This window comes from Mirounga leonina, unplaced genomic scaffold, assembly GCF_011800145.1.
Source record: "Mirounga leonina isolate KUSES-001 unplaced genomic scaffold, KU_Mleo_1.0 Mir_173, whole genome shotgun sequence".
NCBI lineage: Eukaryota > Metazoa > Chordata > Mammalia > Carnivora > Phocidae > Mirounga > Mirounga leonina.
Window position 1 is genome coordinate 44,944,568 of NW_023270447.1, and position 18,316 is coordinate 44,962,883.

The following is an 18,316-nucleotide window of genomic DNA, read 5'->3' on the forward strand; positions in this document are numbered from 1 at the left end:
ACAGGTAGAAATAACTATGTTCTTCTGACACAGAGTAGTCAATTATGTAGGGGTTCACAGAAAAGTTGTGTATATAAATAACAATGTTGATAATATAATTTTGAGTGAATTTTTGAGTAAAAATAAAAGTATTTTCTAAAGCAAGTAACACAAAACTTATCATTAAAAGCAAGTCCTCTGGCATTTCTTAGGTTTTTCTAAAGTGAGATATACGGGCGCCTGGGTGGCTCAGTCATTAGGCATCTGCCTTAGGCTCAGGTCATGACCCCAGGGTCCTGGGATCGAGCCCCACATCGGGCTCCCTGCTCAGCGGGAGGCCTGCTTCTCCCTCTCCCATTCCTCCTGCTTGTGTTCCTGTTCTCGCTATCTGTCAAATAAATAAATAAAATCTTTAAAAAAATAAAGTGAGATATAACAGCACTTAGAATCCATTATTTTAATAAACAGAGTTAAACTTTAGAAATCCAGTTCTATATTTATTTACAAATATGTTCATAAAAATATAATTATTTATAATTCCTAACATAATTTAAAATATAAATCTAGTCTTTAAATACATCTACATGGGTCAGGCATTAGCCTACATATGGAGACACAAATTTCGGCCTTAGAGTTTTGGGGTGATAACTATAGATACTCAACCTAGAAATGAACCCTACATCAATCTGTTTTTCAGCAGGTCAAGTTTTACCTAATTTCTCAACAAACAATGTACAGGCATATTTAGAAAAAGGGGAAATTTTAAAACGGCCGGGTTTTTTGTTTGTGGGTTTATTTGGTTTTTTTTTTTTTTTTTGGTCTTATTATTTAAGGAATCTGGCGTGCTAAAAATTCATATTGGCAACTAAAAGCATGCTGCCTGTCCTAGAAAATAGGTATTTAGAAATCTAATTTTGTTTTCCCTATTTTTCAAACGAAAACTATTTGAGTTTTTTTAAATGTGAAAATATTTTGGGTGGTATAAAAACACATACAATATAAGCAATATTAACATTAAATATAGAAACACCTTTTTGAAATGAACTACTCTCGAGTCCAGAGCCTCCACATTTTAGCTCCTCACTTCAATATAAACAGAGAGCCATCAGAAAGCATCATTAAAGAAAGGGTCTTGATTCCTTTAAGACTGCTTTAAATCAATGCTAAAAGAATTTGCCCTTTTAGGCAGAAGAATGATCGACATGTTTCACTTTACTGACTTTGATCACTGAAGCACTTTATGATGCAGGCCATTTCCTTCATTTTAGGGAACAGAATCTTTGTTTGACCCGCAGAAGGGACCAAATACATCTTACACTCAGCTTTAGCTAAGTCAGAGCATTGGAGTTCTCGGAATTTTTTCCGTGTTTCTCATCAAAGTCATCAGCATTTTGAGGGGGGAACTCCTTCCGATGTTCAGACCTCCCCTGTATGCTGTAGGATATTCAGCATCCCTGGCCTCCACCACTGACTGCCAGCAATATCCCCTTCTTGTCCAAGAGCGTCCTCACACATTCTGAACACCCCTCCAGAAGGGAGCCCTTGGTGAAAAACACTCTCTAGTGTAGAACACTGTCTTATGGATCTCATTAGGTATTTAACACCACGCAATTCTGCCCACAAGTGACGGGCTTATTGTCTCTATAATTAGAATGCAAACCCTTACAAGCCAGATTATTACAATTCTTTCCAAATTCCTCTTCGACCCCAGTCACGCCCTCTATCCTTCACCCTTACCCAAGTATCAAGTTCAGATATTATAGTTAGAAGTTGATTTAAAAAAAAATAATTCTATTTGAACTACTCTATATTTTGTTTTGTTTTGTTGGGGGTGGGGGGTGGGGGTTCATACATAAGGTCCATAAAAATAAACAGAACACCGCACATTTTGGAAGAGTCTTGGTTTCAAATATCTGTACAGCTCTGTGAACATATTGGCCAAGGCTCCCTGGCCTCCTCTTGTTGCTGAGAAGATATGTTCACTGTTAATAAACTCTCAGGAATCACGTAAATAATATTTTGTTTGTTCACAACATTATCATGGATCTAAAGGTCCACAGACTTTGCAGAAACAGAAAATAACATATAAATCTTGAAAGGAAATATTCATTCTGCTCTCTGCTCTCAATGAAAGGATGTAGGTGAAATAAGAAGAGATGCAGAGCCAACATGATCCAAGTCCTTATTGCCAAAACCAAACCAACAACACTCCGAAAATAAACAGGAAACAACAAGCTGCACATTGTCAACCAACCAGGAATTCAAACGAATGCCTTTGTCTCAACTGCTTGTTCAGAAGGGCAGCTCCTTCAGCTCGCTCTCATTTTTTTTTCTCTAATCATTCTGATACTTTATTGAATACCTGTCATTTTTCCAAAAGAGCCAAGGGAAGATACCCAGTGCCAGGTTGCACCGAAGTCCTTCTGCTTTGTGATCGCCAATTGCTCGATTTCAATCCTTCACACTAGGAAATCTATAAAATTTTCCCAGGTTGTAGAATGGTCCCAGACCAGGTGAGAACCCCGTGTGCATGGACGCATGCATGTACACATATGTGGTATGTGTGTTTAGTTTACTCGCTCAAAGACTGAGGCAGAGGAAGAGCACTTTTTTGTCAGATGTAAACCGTCAGGAGCACTTGAAATATTTTTCACGAACATAGGCATTTCTGGCCTTCAGCGTTGCCATTAGCAACAATACCACGAGGGGCATGATTTGTGGCTAATTTGAACATGGAGCCCTTCTGGACACATCTGGGGAAGCCAACAGCATTCTGCTCTATTCTACAGTAAATCGTCTGAAAATGTCAGTAAGCTCAATGGCCAATTCTGAGGCTCCAACCACCATCAAGAGGGTGAGGGTGAGGGAGAAGCTAAATGTGTTTTTTAAGGTGCTCTGACTATAAACTTCAAGTTTTCTCTACAGCCTGATTCGTTCATTCAACAAACAATCTGTTGATGCCAATCTATGAGCTAAGTAAGTACAGATGACAAGCTTGGAACACATAGCGACATATCCCCTGTCCTCAAGGGCTCACAGTTTAGCAAAAACATCCTTTAAAGAACTAGCGAGGAGACCTGATTCACCCCTGCAAGACCCAATTCCAATGTCACCACCTTTTGATTTCATTTCCGTATCCTTAGAGCATCACAGACCTCTACACTGTAGGCTCAATAAATACTGATGACTGCCTGAGAGAAGATGAAAGTGTGAGACGCACTTACGAGGATCAACAAGGATAATCCTATAGCCAGGGAGCCAAGTGCGTATGTTGGGGGAGGGGAGACAGCAAGTACTTGTGCTAGATGATAGCAATAATAGATGATGGGGTCAAAATTGGATTCAATAAATTTGGACAATATTCTGTAAGTCAGTCCTGAGTCATAATTTAATCTATTATTATTAGGGGAATATTTTCTATAGCTTATTATTTATTTTTATAAGTCAGACATGGTTGTCGTTCAATTTTGTGATTTTAAGTTAACTAAACTTTCACTAATATATCCAAAAAACATCTGTTGAACACCTATTCTTTTCCAGGCACTATGGGAGGCATCAGGGTGCACCTCTTTGACCTTCAGGTACTCACAGTCTAGTTGGGGAAGAAGGTCAGGTATAGGGACAATTATCATCCAACATGATACAGCTCTGTTTGTGGAAGCAGGCTCTGAGGGCACAAAGTCTAGGAGGGTTAGGGAAGGCTTCTTGGAATAGCAGTGATGGCCTATACAGTCCCCAGTGACCAGCAGGATTAGCACTGAGAAGCAGAGGAAAGTGGCATGGTCTCTTTGTGGGTATAAGAATAACAATAAAGTGACAACAGCTAATATTTGCTGAGTACTCACTGTGTGCCAGCTACTCTTCTCAGCCTTTTCATGTGTTACGTTCCTCTTAATCTTCACAGTCCTATGAGGTCGGTACTATTATGTCCTCATTTGACACATGAGGCAACCAAGGCACAGAGTCTGAGCAACGAAGTCAAGATCATACAAAGAGTCATTGGTAGAGATGGGATTTCAAGTCAAGCACTCTAGCTGAAGAACCCATGTTCTTAACTGTGGCCCTATCTTTAACGGCATGGATAAGAATACCAACTCCAGAGGCCCAGGCATTGAGGAAGGGCTCAGGAGATGATGGTAAGATCATGAGAATCAGTACTGACCTCAAACACACACACACACACACACACGTACACAAATCCCTGACCTGCAGATCTAACTACAGTACATTTTTTTCCCACCAGATGATAGACCCAGTGGGTTCTACCCAAACTGAAATTCAGTTTTATAAATCAAAGGGAAGTATCCTCACCAAACAACACTGTGGGAACGTTATTCTTCCATATCGATACCACTAAAACTATGATTTCTCAAAACAATTTGTATCCTTCACCATCACTTCTCTCCCACCACTTCCTCACACATATGGTTTCGATCCATCCTTGCCTTCTACTTAACTTACCGTATTTTTGTTCGTCTGTGCACACTTAAAGCTGCACCAACTTACTAGTGGAAACTGTGGCTGAACACTTGGGGAACAGAATTATTAAAAAGGTTTTATTTTTTTGTTCATCAAGTGAAACTCTGTGTAGAATTAATCTTATTATAAAGAAATCCCAATTAGAATTTTTCTTTCAAATCAAAATGTTAGGGAGGGGGTCAGCAGTGAATTACAGAATGCCACGAAGAACCACAATTTGAAACTCATCTGCCTTTGCCAATCAAATCGGGTAATAAAGAATTGTTATAAAGAACAACCGTGGTAATGCCGATACCTCTGTTTTCATCTGAGACCCCATTAAGAGCTGTAGACACCGCACTTACAAAGGCCTGGTGTAGACAAAAGATGAGGGGGATTACAGATCTCATGGTTGGCCATGGCCCTCCCTCTGTGAACTCTCCTTCCCAACACCCGAAGTATAAGCCAATTGTGTGCCCACAGTTGTGTTCCAACTGTATACTCACAAATCCACATAACGGGGCTAATCATTATCAGATACTTATTAGCTTGACAGTGATATAAGGAGTACACATGTTACTGCACAGAAGAGATAACACATGTCTGTTCACACCTTGATGGCAGCCAACCTCTACACGGAAGTGGGCAACTTCTATTCCCCACTGGGTAAAAAAATTCATCTAAGAGGTGGGCAGCATGAAAGAGCCCAGGTCTTGCTGCCAAGCAGACATGCACTCCAATCCCAATTCTTTCTCCTTAATGGCTGAGGACCTTGGGCAAACTATGTAACCACTTTGGTCCTCAATTTCTTATTCTATTGCTGGAGTGGAGAATTAAATGAAATCATGTACAAACCCAAGCATGGGACCTGGCAAAGGCTGTGGACATGGAAGACCAATGTAGTGGGCACTGTTTCCTAATGTTTCTGATGCTATGTTTAGGGACTTAAAATGTTCATGGTGATTCCAAAGGGCTCTTTGCCATGTACGGAGGGCCTTCAAGCATCAGAGAGGTTGCTCTGTGATTTTGTCATACTCAAATTCTGCCAGGAGTGGATGTTCATAGAATACTCAAGCATAAACAGTTAAGACCGCATAGCCTAATAATTTGGAGAGAGCTCTATCTGTGTTTACTAAATGGATTAATGAACTGCTGATGCCACAAGATTCGTACACTTCACTTATTAAATGGAATATAATGCACGTTAGTTCTTCCTTTACCTTAATTCAATGGTTCTCAACTGGGAGTGATTCTGCCTTCAGGTGATACTTGGCAATGTCTGGATATATTTTTGGTTGGCACAACCGGGGAGGGGGTGCTCCTGGCATCTAGTGGCAGAGGCCACGGTGCTGCTAAACATCTCACAATGCACGGACAGTGACCCAGATGAAGGAAGCATCCTGCCCAAAGTATAAATAGTGCCGAGGCTGAGAGGCAGTGACCAAATTTTTACTCAACTCTAGCACAGTATGCATATTTTCAATTACTTTCAGAAAACACAATGCAATACTAACCGAATACCTACTATTCATCCGTTCATTCCACGGAAACTTACTGAGAGCCTGCAGTTGGCCAGGATTGTGTTACGACTGGGGATATAGAGAGGAAGACCCGGCACCTGCCCACCAGGCGCTCAGACAGGCACAGAAGTGGACACATTATGCAGTGAGTGGATCACTCCCAGGATGGAGTCCTGTATCATAAACGGCAATGCAAGCATAGAGGAAGTAGCCCCTAAGAATATGTGGGGGTGTCTGGAAGTTCTCACAGAGGCGGGGACACTTAGGTGGTCTCCCGAAGGAGGTATAGGAGATTCAGGGGAAGGAAGGAAGAAAGAAAGGATAGCAGGGAGGGAGGGAGAGAGGTGGGCAGGGGAGGGGAGGAGAAAGAGGAAAGAAGTAGAAAAAAAAGGAAGGAAAGAAAGCAGGTGGCTCATATGTTGGCAAGGGCTGGAGCTAGGAGCTGGGAACGTTGATGTGACTTAAGAGTCTGGTGGGCCCGTACTTAATGGGGACACTACTGGAACCTTGGGCAAAATCAGTCTTTATCAGGCAGGAGTATCCAGAGCACTACATGATATCTAGCATCCCTAACTCCCCCCTTACTTTGTTCCCCACACACTAAAGGGCAGAAAGACGCGTCGTCCTCAGTCCTTCTGACAAGGAGGGAAGCCTCTACTGACTTCCAATACCCCAAAGCAGGAACACCACCACTCCATCTGAGCTTGGCTGAAACACTGCAGAGTGCCTGAAGGGGAGAAGGCTTGCAGTAATGGGAGTGGACAGAAGGTGAAAATGACAGTTCTAACTGGAAGGAGGTTGAGCCACTCCATTTCCAGTGGTCTTTTCCTATTGTTGCACCACGATCTTATACTTGCCACAACAGACCCGTTAAAGTCTAATACCACATCTACACTACCAGATACTGTGGCCACCCGCCCAGCACACGAAAGAGATTTCCAAAACACAAAGATGTGCTCGACTGATAAACATTTCACCCGAGATGCATCTCGATGGAGCAACTGCAACTTTGTAGAAGATCTCTGCCGCAGTAAAACTCTAGGTATTCTTCCGTATTCCGAGCAAACAGATTGAAAAACAGGCTTCCACTTTATTAAAAAGTAAAAGGGAAGCAATTCCTTCTATTTTTGCCATCACTCTACCAAATAGAAAAGAAGAAGGAAACATTCACCTCAATTTCTGTACTTTGGAGGTTCTTTCACTCCTTGAACTGAGGGGAACTTCCAACCAAGTCTTTACATACATGAGCCCTCATGTGAATTTTCCGGTTTTTCTCTCTCATGGTTGACAGCAAGAGAAAAAAAATGGAAAAAGGGAAAGAGAGAAGCATGCCCAGAAACATGAGAAGATTTAAGTTAGGAAGAATCATATATATAAGATTTGTGGGTCGGGGAGCTTTTTTTGGTGAGGTGATAGAGAGGAGGTGCAGATCAAGATTCCAAGATTCACCGGAGTACATGTAGGGAACATGGCTCAGCGGTCTCTGCATTCAACTCTGGCAAAGCCCCTCTGTATGGAATGTTTGGTGTTGGGCTCCAAAGAGTTGCCACGATGTACAGAGTATTACAGCTCAGATGAAAATTACAGGAAAGAAGAGGAAAACTCCATAGACTGTTGGTCTACTGTCTCTTCTCATGACCGGGCAAGTGGAAAATGGTCTGAGAGTCGGCCCCGCAGTGGGGATTACTAAAGCAATGGGATGGATTCCTTACGGCTCCTGGAGCAATGCTGGGTTTGAGGAGCTTTACATCGGTATTGATTTTCAATCATTCAAAGTAATTAGGTGTGGGTCCTACTTGGAATCTAGCATAGAGCGTCACCGTCAGGGCTCCTGAATCCAGACAGTAATGACATCAACAACAATGGCAGGAATGCCAACAAAGATCATTTACTGAAGACTCACTAGGTACTTGGCGCTAAAGCATACAGAAAAAATGTGAGTCAGGTGTTGACTTCTTTGCATCTTAACTGGGAAAACTAAGACCGAAAGCTGAAGTGATTTGCTTGAGGTCACACCCTAAGTAAAGGACAAAGCCAGGATGTAGACAGAAATGATTTTAAGCCTACCTTTGTCCCATCGGGATGCCTGTCTCATTATATCACAGCTTGCCTCTATGCAAAACTACAACTTACTAACCCCAACAGCTCACTAATACATGACGGCCCTATGTTACATACAGCTGTTACAGCATGACCTCGGATCATACGCACCTGGGACAGGAGTCTCCTCTCATTCATTTTAAAAATAAATCTTTGCTCTTTTCCTATAGTGTCACACTCAATGAGACCTCCAGTAATTTTTATCACCAATGATGATGATGAGGTCCCATGTTTTTTTTTTTTCCTACTCATTTAATCCTTTGCCTCAAGCCCTAAAATGGCAAAGCACAGGAGAAACTGCATGCATTGTTTTGTTAAAGATTGTGACTACCACCTGCTTTCTACCATTAGCCGCAAGAAAATGTGACTTCCTTCAACTCTGTCCCCCTCTGCAACATTCATACAGAGATAACCTGGTTGCTATTGCATTTTTCCAGCTTAAAAATTGAAAGCCAATAAATTCCAAGTACCATGAGGTTATTCTGCTAGACTTGTCCTTCATCCAGTTCAGGTCCAGAAGGGGATAATGATCTGTCATAAAGGTAAATTCATTACCACGAGATAATATCATTCTACTCCTACTGCCCATTTCCACAGCAAGGCTCAAGCTCTCTGTGATGCTGTATTTCAGTTCTCCAGGGAGCCCTTCACTGCTGACATAATACTAACAACAACAACAACAACAACTTACATTTATGGGGAAGACAAGACTGTCTATATTTTCTAACTCTTGACAAAGAATAGCTCCCAGTTCTACTTCTGATGCATCAGCTATTACCACAAAAGGCTTGGGAAAATCTGGAGTCTTTAAAAGATGCCGGCAAATGGATCTGCTAAGGGTTCATAAAAGTTTAGCGATCACAAACAGGTGACTCAACTGCCAACTTCATTGTGCTGGGGAAACACTCCCAGTGGTGTTACTCCAGAGCAACTTAAAAGAAACACAAAAAGGAAACACGATCATCCCTGGATACATGAAATGATTCTTTATAGATTCATGGCCAATGCACTTGATCACTCAACACACTTACACGTGACTGATTTTCATTATGGTTTAAAAAAAAAAATCACATTTTCTGGTGTTGGATTGCGGCGTGGTTACTGTAGAACGCTCGAATCCTCCCATGCGCACACCACCCCACCAGAGGTTTTTCCTAAAGACACTGCTTTCATCTACAATGGGTAATCTACTCTCCGTGAACCACCCTAATACTTTCTGAACTTCTGTGTGTATGGTAGCATGCCAGATGTGGTAGATGAAGACAAGATGAGTTAGAAAAGGATGATGCCCAGAAAGACACATGAGGGGTGGAGTACTTCCTGAACTTTGGCATTGGATGACTTCTCCTACAGCCTAGGAGTTCTGTATAGCTTGATGTGACATGACAGACAACACTTGGCTGTGCATGGACTTGACGATCCTATGGGACAACTCCTCTGGGACTCCCAGGCCAGAATGTGGGCACTCCGTGTTTGTGAGGTTGGGTGGGACCTGAGAAGAACCTCCACAAACCAGGTGATTCAGGGGCAAGGTCACTGTGTGGGTAACCTAAGTAATCAATAATGGGAAGTGACAAAGAAGAGGTGGATGGCGGGGAGAAAGCACTCTAGAAACAACAGCTGAGGGGAAAAAAGAAATTCTACACCAAATCCTACAGTTTCTATTCAAGAACAATTCCAGGGTGTAAGGGTGAAGGAGCCAAAAGGCAGGCAGGCAGAGAGCCAGAGAACTGAGAGAAGCTAAAAGGCTGAGTAATGAGTTCCTGAAAACCATCAGAAGACAGTTTCTTGCTAACAGATAGTCCTTTAGAGCCAGGCTCCAGGTTCGAACTCCCATACCCCTTTACAAACCAAGCCTCACAGTTTTCACCAGCTAAATGAAATTAACACTGCCCATATGAGCATTAAATAAGGGATGGGGGTTGTTGTCTTTGTCATTTCCATCCATCAGAGGAGTAGGTCACACAGGGCTCAACCCCAAGATGTGCAGAAGAAGGACTCCTGGTCCTCACGTGCTCACATGGGGACTGGTAAAAACTGTCTGGGTTCTCAGCTAATCTGCCTAAAGGGTCTGCATGGATATCAGATTTCGTGAGTCTACATGTAACAGACACCACACCTAAGTAGTCTCCAAAGTCTAACTTGCAACCTCTCTGCCCCGTCTTGCTGTCTCCCACTGCCCCTCAAAACTGTAGAGACTTCTGCAGCACCAGCCAATGGCCATCCTGTGTGTCATGGAGGCTCTGGAAGGGACATCTGCCTTGATGCCAGGTGGGGCACGGTAATGACTTGGCTCAGGGTTATGCCCTGCCCTGCTAAGCAGTATCATGACCTTCTGATGCTTCCCACCTTGCCATTCTTTCTCATTCCCCTTTTTTTTTTTTTTAAAGATTTTATTTATTTATTTGAGAGAGAGAGGATGAGAGAGAGAGAACACATGAGAGGGGATAGAGTCAGAGGACGAAGCAGACTCCCTGCCGAGCAGGGAGCCCGATGCGGAACTCGATCCAGGGACTCCAGGATCATGACCTGAGCTGAAGGCAGTCGCTTAACCAACTGAGCCACCCAGGCGCCCTCATTCCCCTCTTTTTTTATGTTGCCTTTTCTGGTTTCTCTACCTTAACACCTCTCCTTCCCGTTCTCCACCGTATCCCCACTTTCTATCTGTCTTCTCTTCCTCCTCTCTCCTTCGTGGGGCTTACAGTTCCTCCCTCTCCCATCACCATCACGCATTTTAACATCCACGGCATTTCCACTGTTTTCCCCTTTGTCCCTAGTTTTATGTTACACTGTGCCATTTTTGTGTATAGCGTGAATCTTGGTAAGGGACCACGAAATGTCAGAGTTGAAAAGCTGATGGAAATCTCCTTAAATTTCACTGTGATAAGAATGATAGCTACAACTAACATTTGATGAGTATCCTTGCTTGAGCCCTGCAGTGAGACAAGCACTACTGTTATTCCCATTTGCAGATGAGAGTCAGGGTCCTGGCCCAAGTCGCACAATTATTAATTGGCGGCTGGTGGCTCCATGTTCAACCTTCTTTCCCCTCACTGCTCCCCTCATTTTGCATATCAGGAAGGAAGCAAAGGCGGCGTCACGCTTGAGTTCTCTCTTTCCTTATTTGACCCTCACATATCTGGGTCTCTCAGGGAACCTGTGCCAACACCATGAACAACATTTCTTGAAATGCTGGGAATGCCCGCCTTTCCCGTGCTACCAAGGATCAGCTCGTAGACAGAGTGGCAAGAAGCTGAAGGCCAAATTTTTGTTCCCTCCAGCCCACCATCCTCACTGGCATCCCCATCGCCTCCACAAGGATCTCTTTATTTTATTTATTTATTATTTTTTTTAAAGATTTTATTTATTTGACACACAGAGAGAGAGAGCAGGAACACAAGCAGGGGGAGTGGGAGAGGGAGAAGCAAGCTTCCCGCTGAGTGGGGAGCCCGATGTGGGGCTCGATCCCGGGACCCTGGGATCGTGACCCGAGCTGAAGGCAGATGCTTAACGACTGAGCCACCCAGGTGCTCCACAAGGATCTCTTTAGAAAGTTCTGTGTTCCTAGGCATAGCCTTGTCAGCTCTCTTGGAAAAGTGTCTCAACTCTGAGCTCATCTTTTCTGTCCTTTTCACAAACTTGTAGACCAGCAGCTCTATGAAGAGGAATTCATATAGTTATTCAAGCTAAAGATGTAACCAAAGGAATTCTAGGTTGAACACAATTAATGATTAGAATGTTTGGCTTTAGAGGACAACCTCCAGTAGACTCAGAATGGAGATAACATAGCTTGATGATGTCACCATGACTCTTACCTGGATTGCTGTGATAGCACCCTAATTGGTTTCCCTTCTTCTGCTCTTGTCTCCTACATTGTCCTCTAGTAGCACACGGACCTGTCTCTCTTGTACTCACAACCTGCCAATGACCTTCACGCAATTGACAGCAAAAGCCAGACTCTTACAACAGCCCCAGTGGATCTCAGAGTGTGATCCCCGGACTAGCAGCATCAGCATCAGCATCACCTGGAACCTTGGGAGAAATGCAAACTTCTGAATCAGAATCTCTAGGAGAAGTGCTCAGCAACCTTTTAACAAGACTTCCAAGGGGCGCCAGGGTTGCTCAGTTGGTTGAGCATCCCGCTTTTGATCTTGGCTCAGGTCACCATCTCAGGGTCGTGAGATCGAGCCCCCTGTCGGGCTCCACGCTTAGCACTGAGTCGGCTTGAGATTCTCTCTCTCTCCCTCTGCCCCTCCCCCTGCTCATGTACTCTCTCCCTCTCTCAATAAATAAATAAATAAATAAATAAATAAATAAATAAATAAAATCTTTAACAAGACTTTCAAGTGATTCTGGTGCTGTTAAGGTTTGAGAACCCCTGTCCTGCATGAACTGTGCCTCCGCCCCCGCCATTCTGTGCTCCTCCTCACTCACAGCACCCCATCTGCCCTACTCTTCCCCCACATATCTGCATGTCCCACTCCCTCACCTCCTTCAGGGCTTTGTTCAAATGTCAAATTCTCAGTTAACACATCTGTGGCCATCTTTTTCAGAATGCAAACTATCCCTGACTCCCTCTTTCTCTTCCTTTTGTTCATTTTTCTCCACAGCACTTCTCACCATCTGGCAACACTACATTATATTTTGATTCTCTGTCTTCATCAACTAGAATGTAAGCTCCTTGGCGGGCAGGGAGTTTAGGTACTTTATTCGCTGATGTATCCTACGTAACTAAAAGGTCTCTGGCACAAAGGAGGTGCTCAATAAATATTTGTTGAGTGTTGAAGGAAGGAGTGATTCTGTTCTGCTGTTTAGTAGCCATTGACTTGTATAAGGTATTTGACATCTCTGAGCCTCAGTCTCCTCATTGATAAAGAGAGGATTAAAGAAGATAAAAAGCATACACAGTGCTCAGCCCATTTCAGTCACTCAGTTAACGGTAGCAATTGTGATCACTGTAATAGAAAAAACTTATTTTTTTAAAGATTTATTTATTTATTTATTTGAGAGAGAGAGAGTGAGAGCACAGGGGTGGGGGAAGCACAGAGGGGCAGGAGAGTGAGAATCTCAAGCATACTCCCCACTGAGTGTGGAGCCCGACACGGGGCTCAATCTCACAACCCTGAGATCATAACCTGAGCAGAAATCATGAGTCGGACACTTAACCGACTGTGCCACCCAGGTGCTCCAGAAGAAACTTATTTCAGTATCACTAGAACCAAATGAAGAGTAATGGTTTGAACTTCTAAAAGTGTTTTTAAAGTTTGGAGAACATTTGGGGGTGGGTAGTGAGGGTGCTAAAGATACATCCCCCCTCCTAGGAACACATTGTTGGGGAAAAGAATAATCTTCCTATGCTGACATGGTTTTCCCAAAAGGCAGCATTTTGATGAATTAAGAACTAAAGAATTATAAACATACAGCTTAATTAATCCTTCAAAAACAAAATATGTATTGAATAGGAAACACATTGAAAACTTAGGTTTGTAATTTTTTCCCCCCAAAATATTGCAATAAAATGTTTGGGAACATCTAATAAAACTAATATGCAGCTAGATTTTCCTACCCCAAGACTAATTTGTGCTGGTTACAAGACAGGTCACAAGGTCTGCATACTTTATTTTTGATGCATCCATTCTAATTGTTACTATGGACGAAGACTAAACACAAAAAATAAAACATCCTGTTGGGGAATGATCTACCCAACACACACCACATGTTTTCTCTTCTATCATTAGTCTAAGGGGGATTTCCACAAAAACAAAATTCTTAGAAACTAAGTTTTCACTCGTCATTGCTGCATATTCCCACTTAGTCACTGTCCTGGGACCTCCCAGCTGCTCTCCATTGACATCAATATGAGGTTGCGCATTAAAAAATAACCACAGCTAGGAGTTAGATATTTGGAGAACAAAACCCTCTTTTTGTTCTTCTATGCTTACCAGTACAATATCATGATACACAGCTCAACACTTTAACACTGCTGCATTCCCTATGGTTTTTACTGTGAACAAAGACTTTTCTAGACTTCCCATCCCAAGTATCCAGGACTACGTAAGGACACAGGTACCAGGCCACACCTCTCTGCAATGGATGGACAAGGTCAAAAGAGAAGCTGATCACTGCATGGAGAAATGGCAGTTGTCAAAACACATACCTTCACACCTACCACGCTTTCCCGTGTGTAAATAACCCTTTGGGTCCTTAGTAACAGTAGCATGTTCATGTAATGCTGTAAATGGGAAAGTTCTCTTTCAGAGGAACATTATGGATGGAACTCAAAGAAAAGGTCAATAGGCCAGTAGAGACTGACGGCTGCCAGCAAGCACCTTTGGAAGCAGCACTGGTGTTTGCTTTTGCAGGTGAACTGGCTTGAACAGAACCTACCTTTTCACCACCCCCCACCTTGAAGAACCCGAAGTTCTTTCCACTTGGGGAAAGTGCTTTCAGACAACAATCTGATATCAATCATTTCTATTTGGAGAAGAATTAAATCAGTATGTTCTCACTCTCTCTCAAAAGGCTCTGCATTCTGAATCCTGTTTCTCTTTAGCCAACAATAGACTTTATTCACTGCTAAAGGGATCTTCAAGCAATTGGGAAGATACTTGAGAGAGAATTTTTAAAAATAATCACGAGGGCAAATACCTGTTCTCCCCACACCCCAGCAAGACCCTTCCTAAAAAGCCACACAGTTTCTACCTTGTGAGGCCAACTCTACTCTGTAAAGTATATGGATCCAGTCTCTAAGCAGGTATTGGTTATTTAAAAAAAAAAAAAAAATCCATGGGAATTGTTTATGGCTCAGCTTTAATCAAAAGTCTAGGTGTGGGGGTGCCTGGGTGGCTCAGTCGTTAAGCATCTGCTTTCAGCTCAGGTCATGATCCCAGGGTCCTGGGATCGAGCCCTGCATTGGGCTCCCTGCTCGGCGGGAAGCCTGCTTCTCCCTCTCCCACTCCCCCTGCTTGCCTTCCCTCTCTTGCTGTGTCTCTCTCTGTCAAATAAATAAATAAAATCTTAAAAAAAAAAAAAAAGTCTATCTGTGAAAAACATTTAAAATCATTTGAAGACTATGAGATCTACCTGCTTGTATAGTCTTTGTAAAGATCACAATGTAAATTTCTCTAGCTCTTATAAATTTCTTGATGGATTAGGAGCAAATTACCTTCATGGGTCACTCAAAATTCTTTTCATTGAGCTACACATTTTGCATTAGGTTCTCAGCTTGTTAGTGGGCCCTAAAAGAAGCTATCTTACAAATCCTCTACTGCATCAGCCTCAACAGCTTTGAATGCCACTAGATCCCTCATGTGTTCTCCTGTTGAAGTTCTATATGAAATTATCAGAACTGTGTGCCAGGAAACACTTTCTTTCCTGAGGAATTGCTATGTATCACCTTATGGGTAATAAGAATCACATAAATAGTCATGTATATTTCTGTTTTTCCTTTGGCTGCCAGGAAATTCAGAACCAAACATATCTCAATGTTATTAACCAGGTAGATCCATATAGTAGAATCTTTGTTCAAGTTTTTTCTCTGATTTTACCTTTCTATTTTAATTTATATATTTCCCAACTCTCATTTTTTAAAACATGTTTGTATTTTCCATTTTACTGTACTTATTTTTTATAACCCATCTGATCTTTACAAAATGGAGCTATTATATTATATATTATATATATATTATATATACACAAACAGATTATATACTACACACACACAAACCTTTACGTAAACTTGGTAATTAGGAAGATTACAATTTAGTTTTTATTTTTTTTAAAGATTTGTTATGTATTTATTTGAGAGCGAGTGCACAAGCAGGGGGAGGGGCAGATGGAGAGAATCTCAAGCGGACACCCCACTGACTGTGGAGCCCTACAAGGGGCTCGACATGGGGCTCGATCTCACAATCCTGAGATCATGACCTGTGCAGAAATCAAGAGCCAGATGCTTAATGGGCCAAGGCACCCAGGCACCCCAGAAAGATCACAATTTAATAGTATATTTATTTTTATAAGAGACAACTACTACATGAAACAGAAATAAAATTGGTTGTACTGGATTATTCCTTGTAGAGAATTATTTTAACAAGTTCAGTAAATCTCTGTAGGCTATCTACTAATACACAGAAATAGTTGTATCACACTTCAATAGCATTTTCTGCAATATTATTTTACCTAATACAAATGAGGACTTAGACTTCATAGAATCTAATTTCTTTCTTTTTTTTTTTTTTAAGATTTTATTTATTTATTTGACAGAGAGAGACACAGCGAGAGAGGGAACACAAGCAGGGGGAGTGGGAGAGACAGGCTTCCCGCTGAGCAGGGAGCCCGATGTGGGACTCGATCCCAGGACCCTGGGATCATGACCTGAGCCGAAGGCAGACGCTTAACCACTGAGCCACCCAGGCACCCTGGAATCTAATTTCTAATGGCCTTGTTCTCAAAAATTTCAGACATGTGTCAATTTTTTACAATTCACTATGTTTATTACTCATGCTCCAGTGAAGTGGGGAGAGATCTATTTGAATATCACATAATTATACTTAGAAGAAGATAGGCAAGAAGATAATGCATAGGAAGGTATTTTGCCAAACTCCACGGTACAATACAAATATTAGCTGTTATTGCCATTGCCCATGATCATATAAAACATGATTATCAGAGATGCACTGGATCTGCTCATGAACTCATTTTCCTGTGAGTTCCTTTAATGAGTCTCTACAAAATAAGAATATACTCAAGGACCCTCAGATATCTGAACACTCTTTGGTCTCACGAGGCTGGGACTCAATATCTAACTTTAAAATATTCTTCCTATAAAACAGAAGTAAAAACCTAAGAGATGAGAGATATTTTTAGTGGAGTTATTTGCCTGGCTTTTTTTTTTTTTTTCTTCTTTTCTTTCTGGTTATTAAACACAACAGAGCTATTCCCTAATAATCCAGGAAGCACAGAACTAAGACATTAACCAGCTTGTGTTCCAAACTAAAAGGAGGTTAAAAACACAGCATTGTAATACAAACACAGCTTATAAGTACAGCGTGCGTACCTACTGTTCTGCCATTTAAACTTTGAGTAGCTGTACAAACAAGTCTATCTTGAGGAAACAGACTGGGTAATTTTCCATTTGGACTGTTTGAAATTTCACCAAGAGCCTCAAACTTGCCGAAGTCTGTGCTACCAGACATTCTCTTCCAATTTGTTATCTCTCCTTCTCCCCATTAAGATTTCCCTTTAACAAAAAATGCTTTTCTTAAAGGTTGTGCTTTAAGTAAAAAAACAAAAAACAAAAACAAAAACAACTTTAATTTTACAGAGAGATTAAATTTAAAAGAGAAATTAAAGAGGCAGTACCCCAGTTTTGGAACGTAAGTTGGTACTCTTCCCCATGGCCTAAGAGAGATCCAGGTCAAGCTTTCATACTCTCCTGTCTTTTCAAGGTTCAGAAAAGAATTCAAAAGGTCTAAAAGGAAGGCAACACGTGAATCAATGAAAAGGTCAAGCTGCAACATTGCTGCAGGAGTGGTGGTAAACACTGACAGTGATGTGAGGGATCTTTGGAGCCTTTTGACACAGGATGGGAATAGGCACAAGAAGGCCAACTTCAGCACTTAGTAGGTAACTAGAGAAGACTCTCTTCTCGTAGCTTCTGCAAACTCTGGAAGACTCTGGAGCAAGTGTCAAGCAACAAAAAAGAGCTCTATGATATAATTATCTTGGATATGCACAAAAGTCCAATTTCCTAAGTCTCAGATCTCAAAATGTGCAAAATGCTTGTTCTACAAATACAAGTGAGCACCCTTCTAGGGTGCTTTTTATAGAAAAGGAAATAAATAGGATCTTATTTCCAAATTAATGCAACCACTCTGAACAGAGGGATCCCCCCCCCCGCCGCCAGTGTGTTATAAGTTATCAATAGCTAAAATAAAGTCAGTTCATTTAAGATAGAAGATGAGGCATCAAAATATTATTTAAAACCAGTAGTTTCCATTTTGGGGGGGCGGGCACTGGCTATATGCTGAGAGCACTGTGTTAAATGCCTTTTATGCATTATCTCATTTAAGCTCTTAACAACCATGAGGTAGGCGCTATCACCATTCTGATTTGCAGAAAAGGAAATCAAGACTCATCGAGGAACAGTCACTTATCCAAGATCACAGCTACTTAATAGCTGAGCCCGCAGTGAAACCCAGTTTTCTGGGTTCCTAATCCGATGCTGTTTCTGACACTGTGGTTGAATGATGGGGTGGGCT

The 18,316-nt window shown here is 41.9% G+C and overlaps 1 protein-coding gene across 10 annotated transcripts in view; it reads right to left on the reverse strand.

Moving 5' to 3' along the window:
* Window positions 1–18,316, reverse strand: part of NFIA (nuclear factor I A) — a 369,111-nt gene that overhangs the window by 140,523 nt on the left and 210,272 nt on the right. The window contains exon 4 of one of the 10 annotated variants that reach the window (XM_035018421.1): window positions 780–3,944. The exons of the other annotated variants lie outside the window; for them this stretch is intronic. Coding sequence (XP_034874312.1) covers window positions 3,886–3,944 — 59 coding nt within the window. The 3' untranslated portion in view covers window positions 780–3,885. Of the gene's footprint in view, window positions 1–779; window positions 3,945–18,316 lie in introns of those variants that run through there. 10 annotated transcript variants of the gene reach the window in all.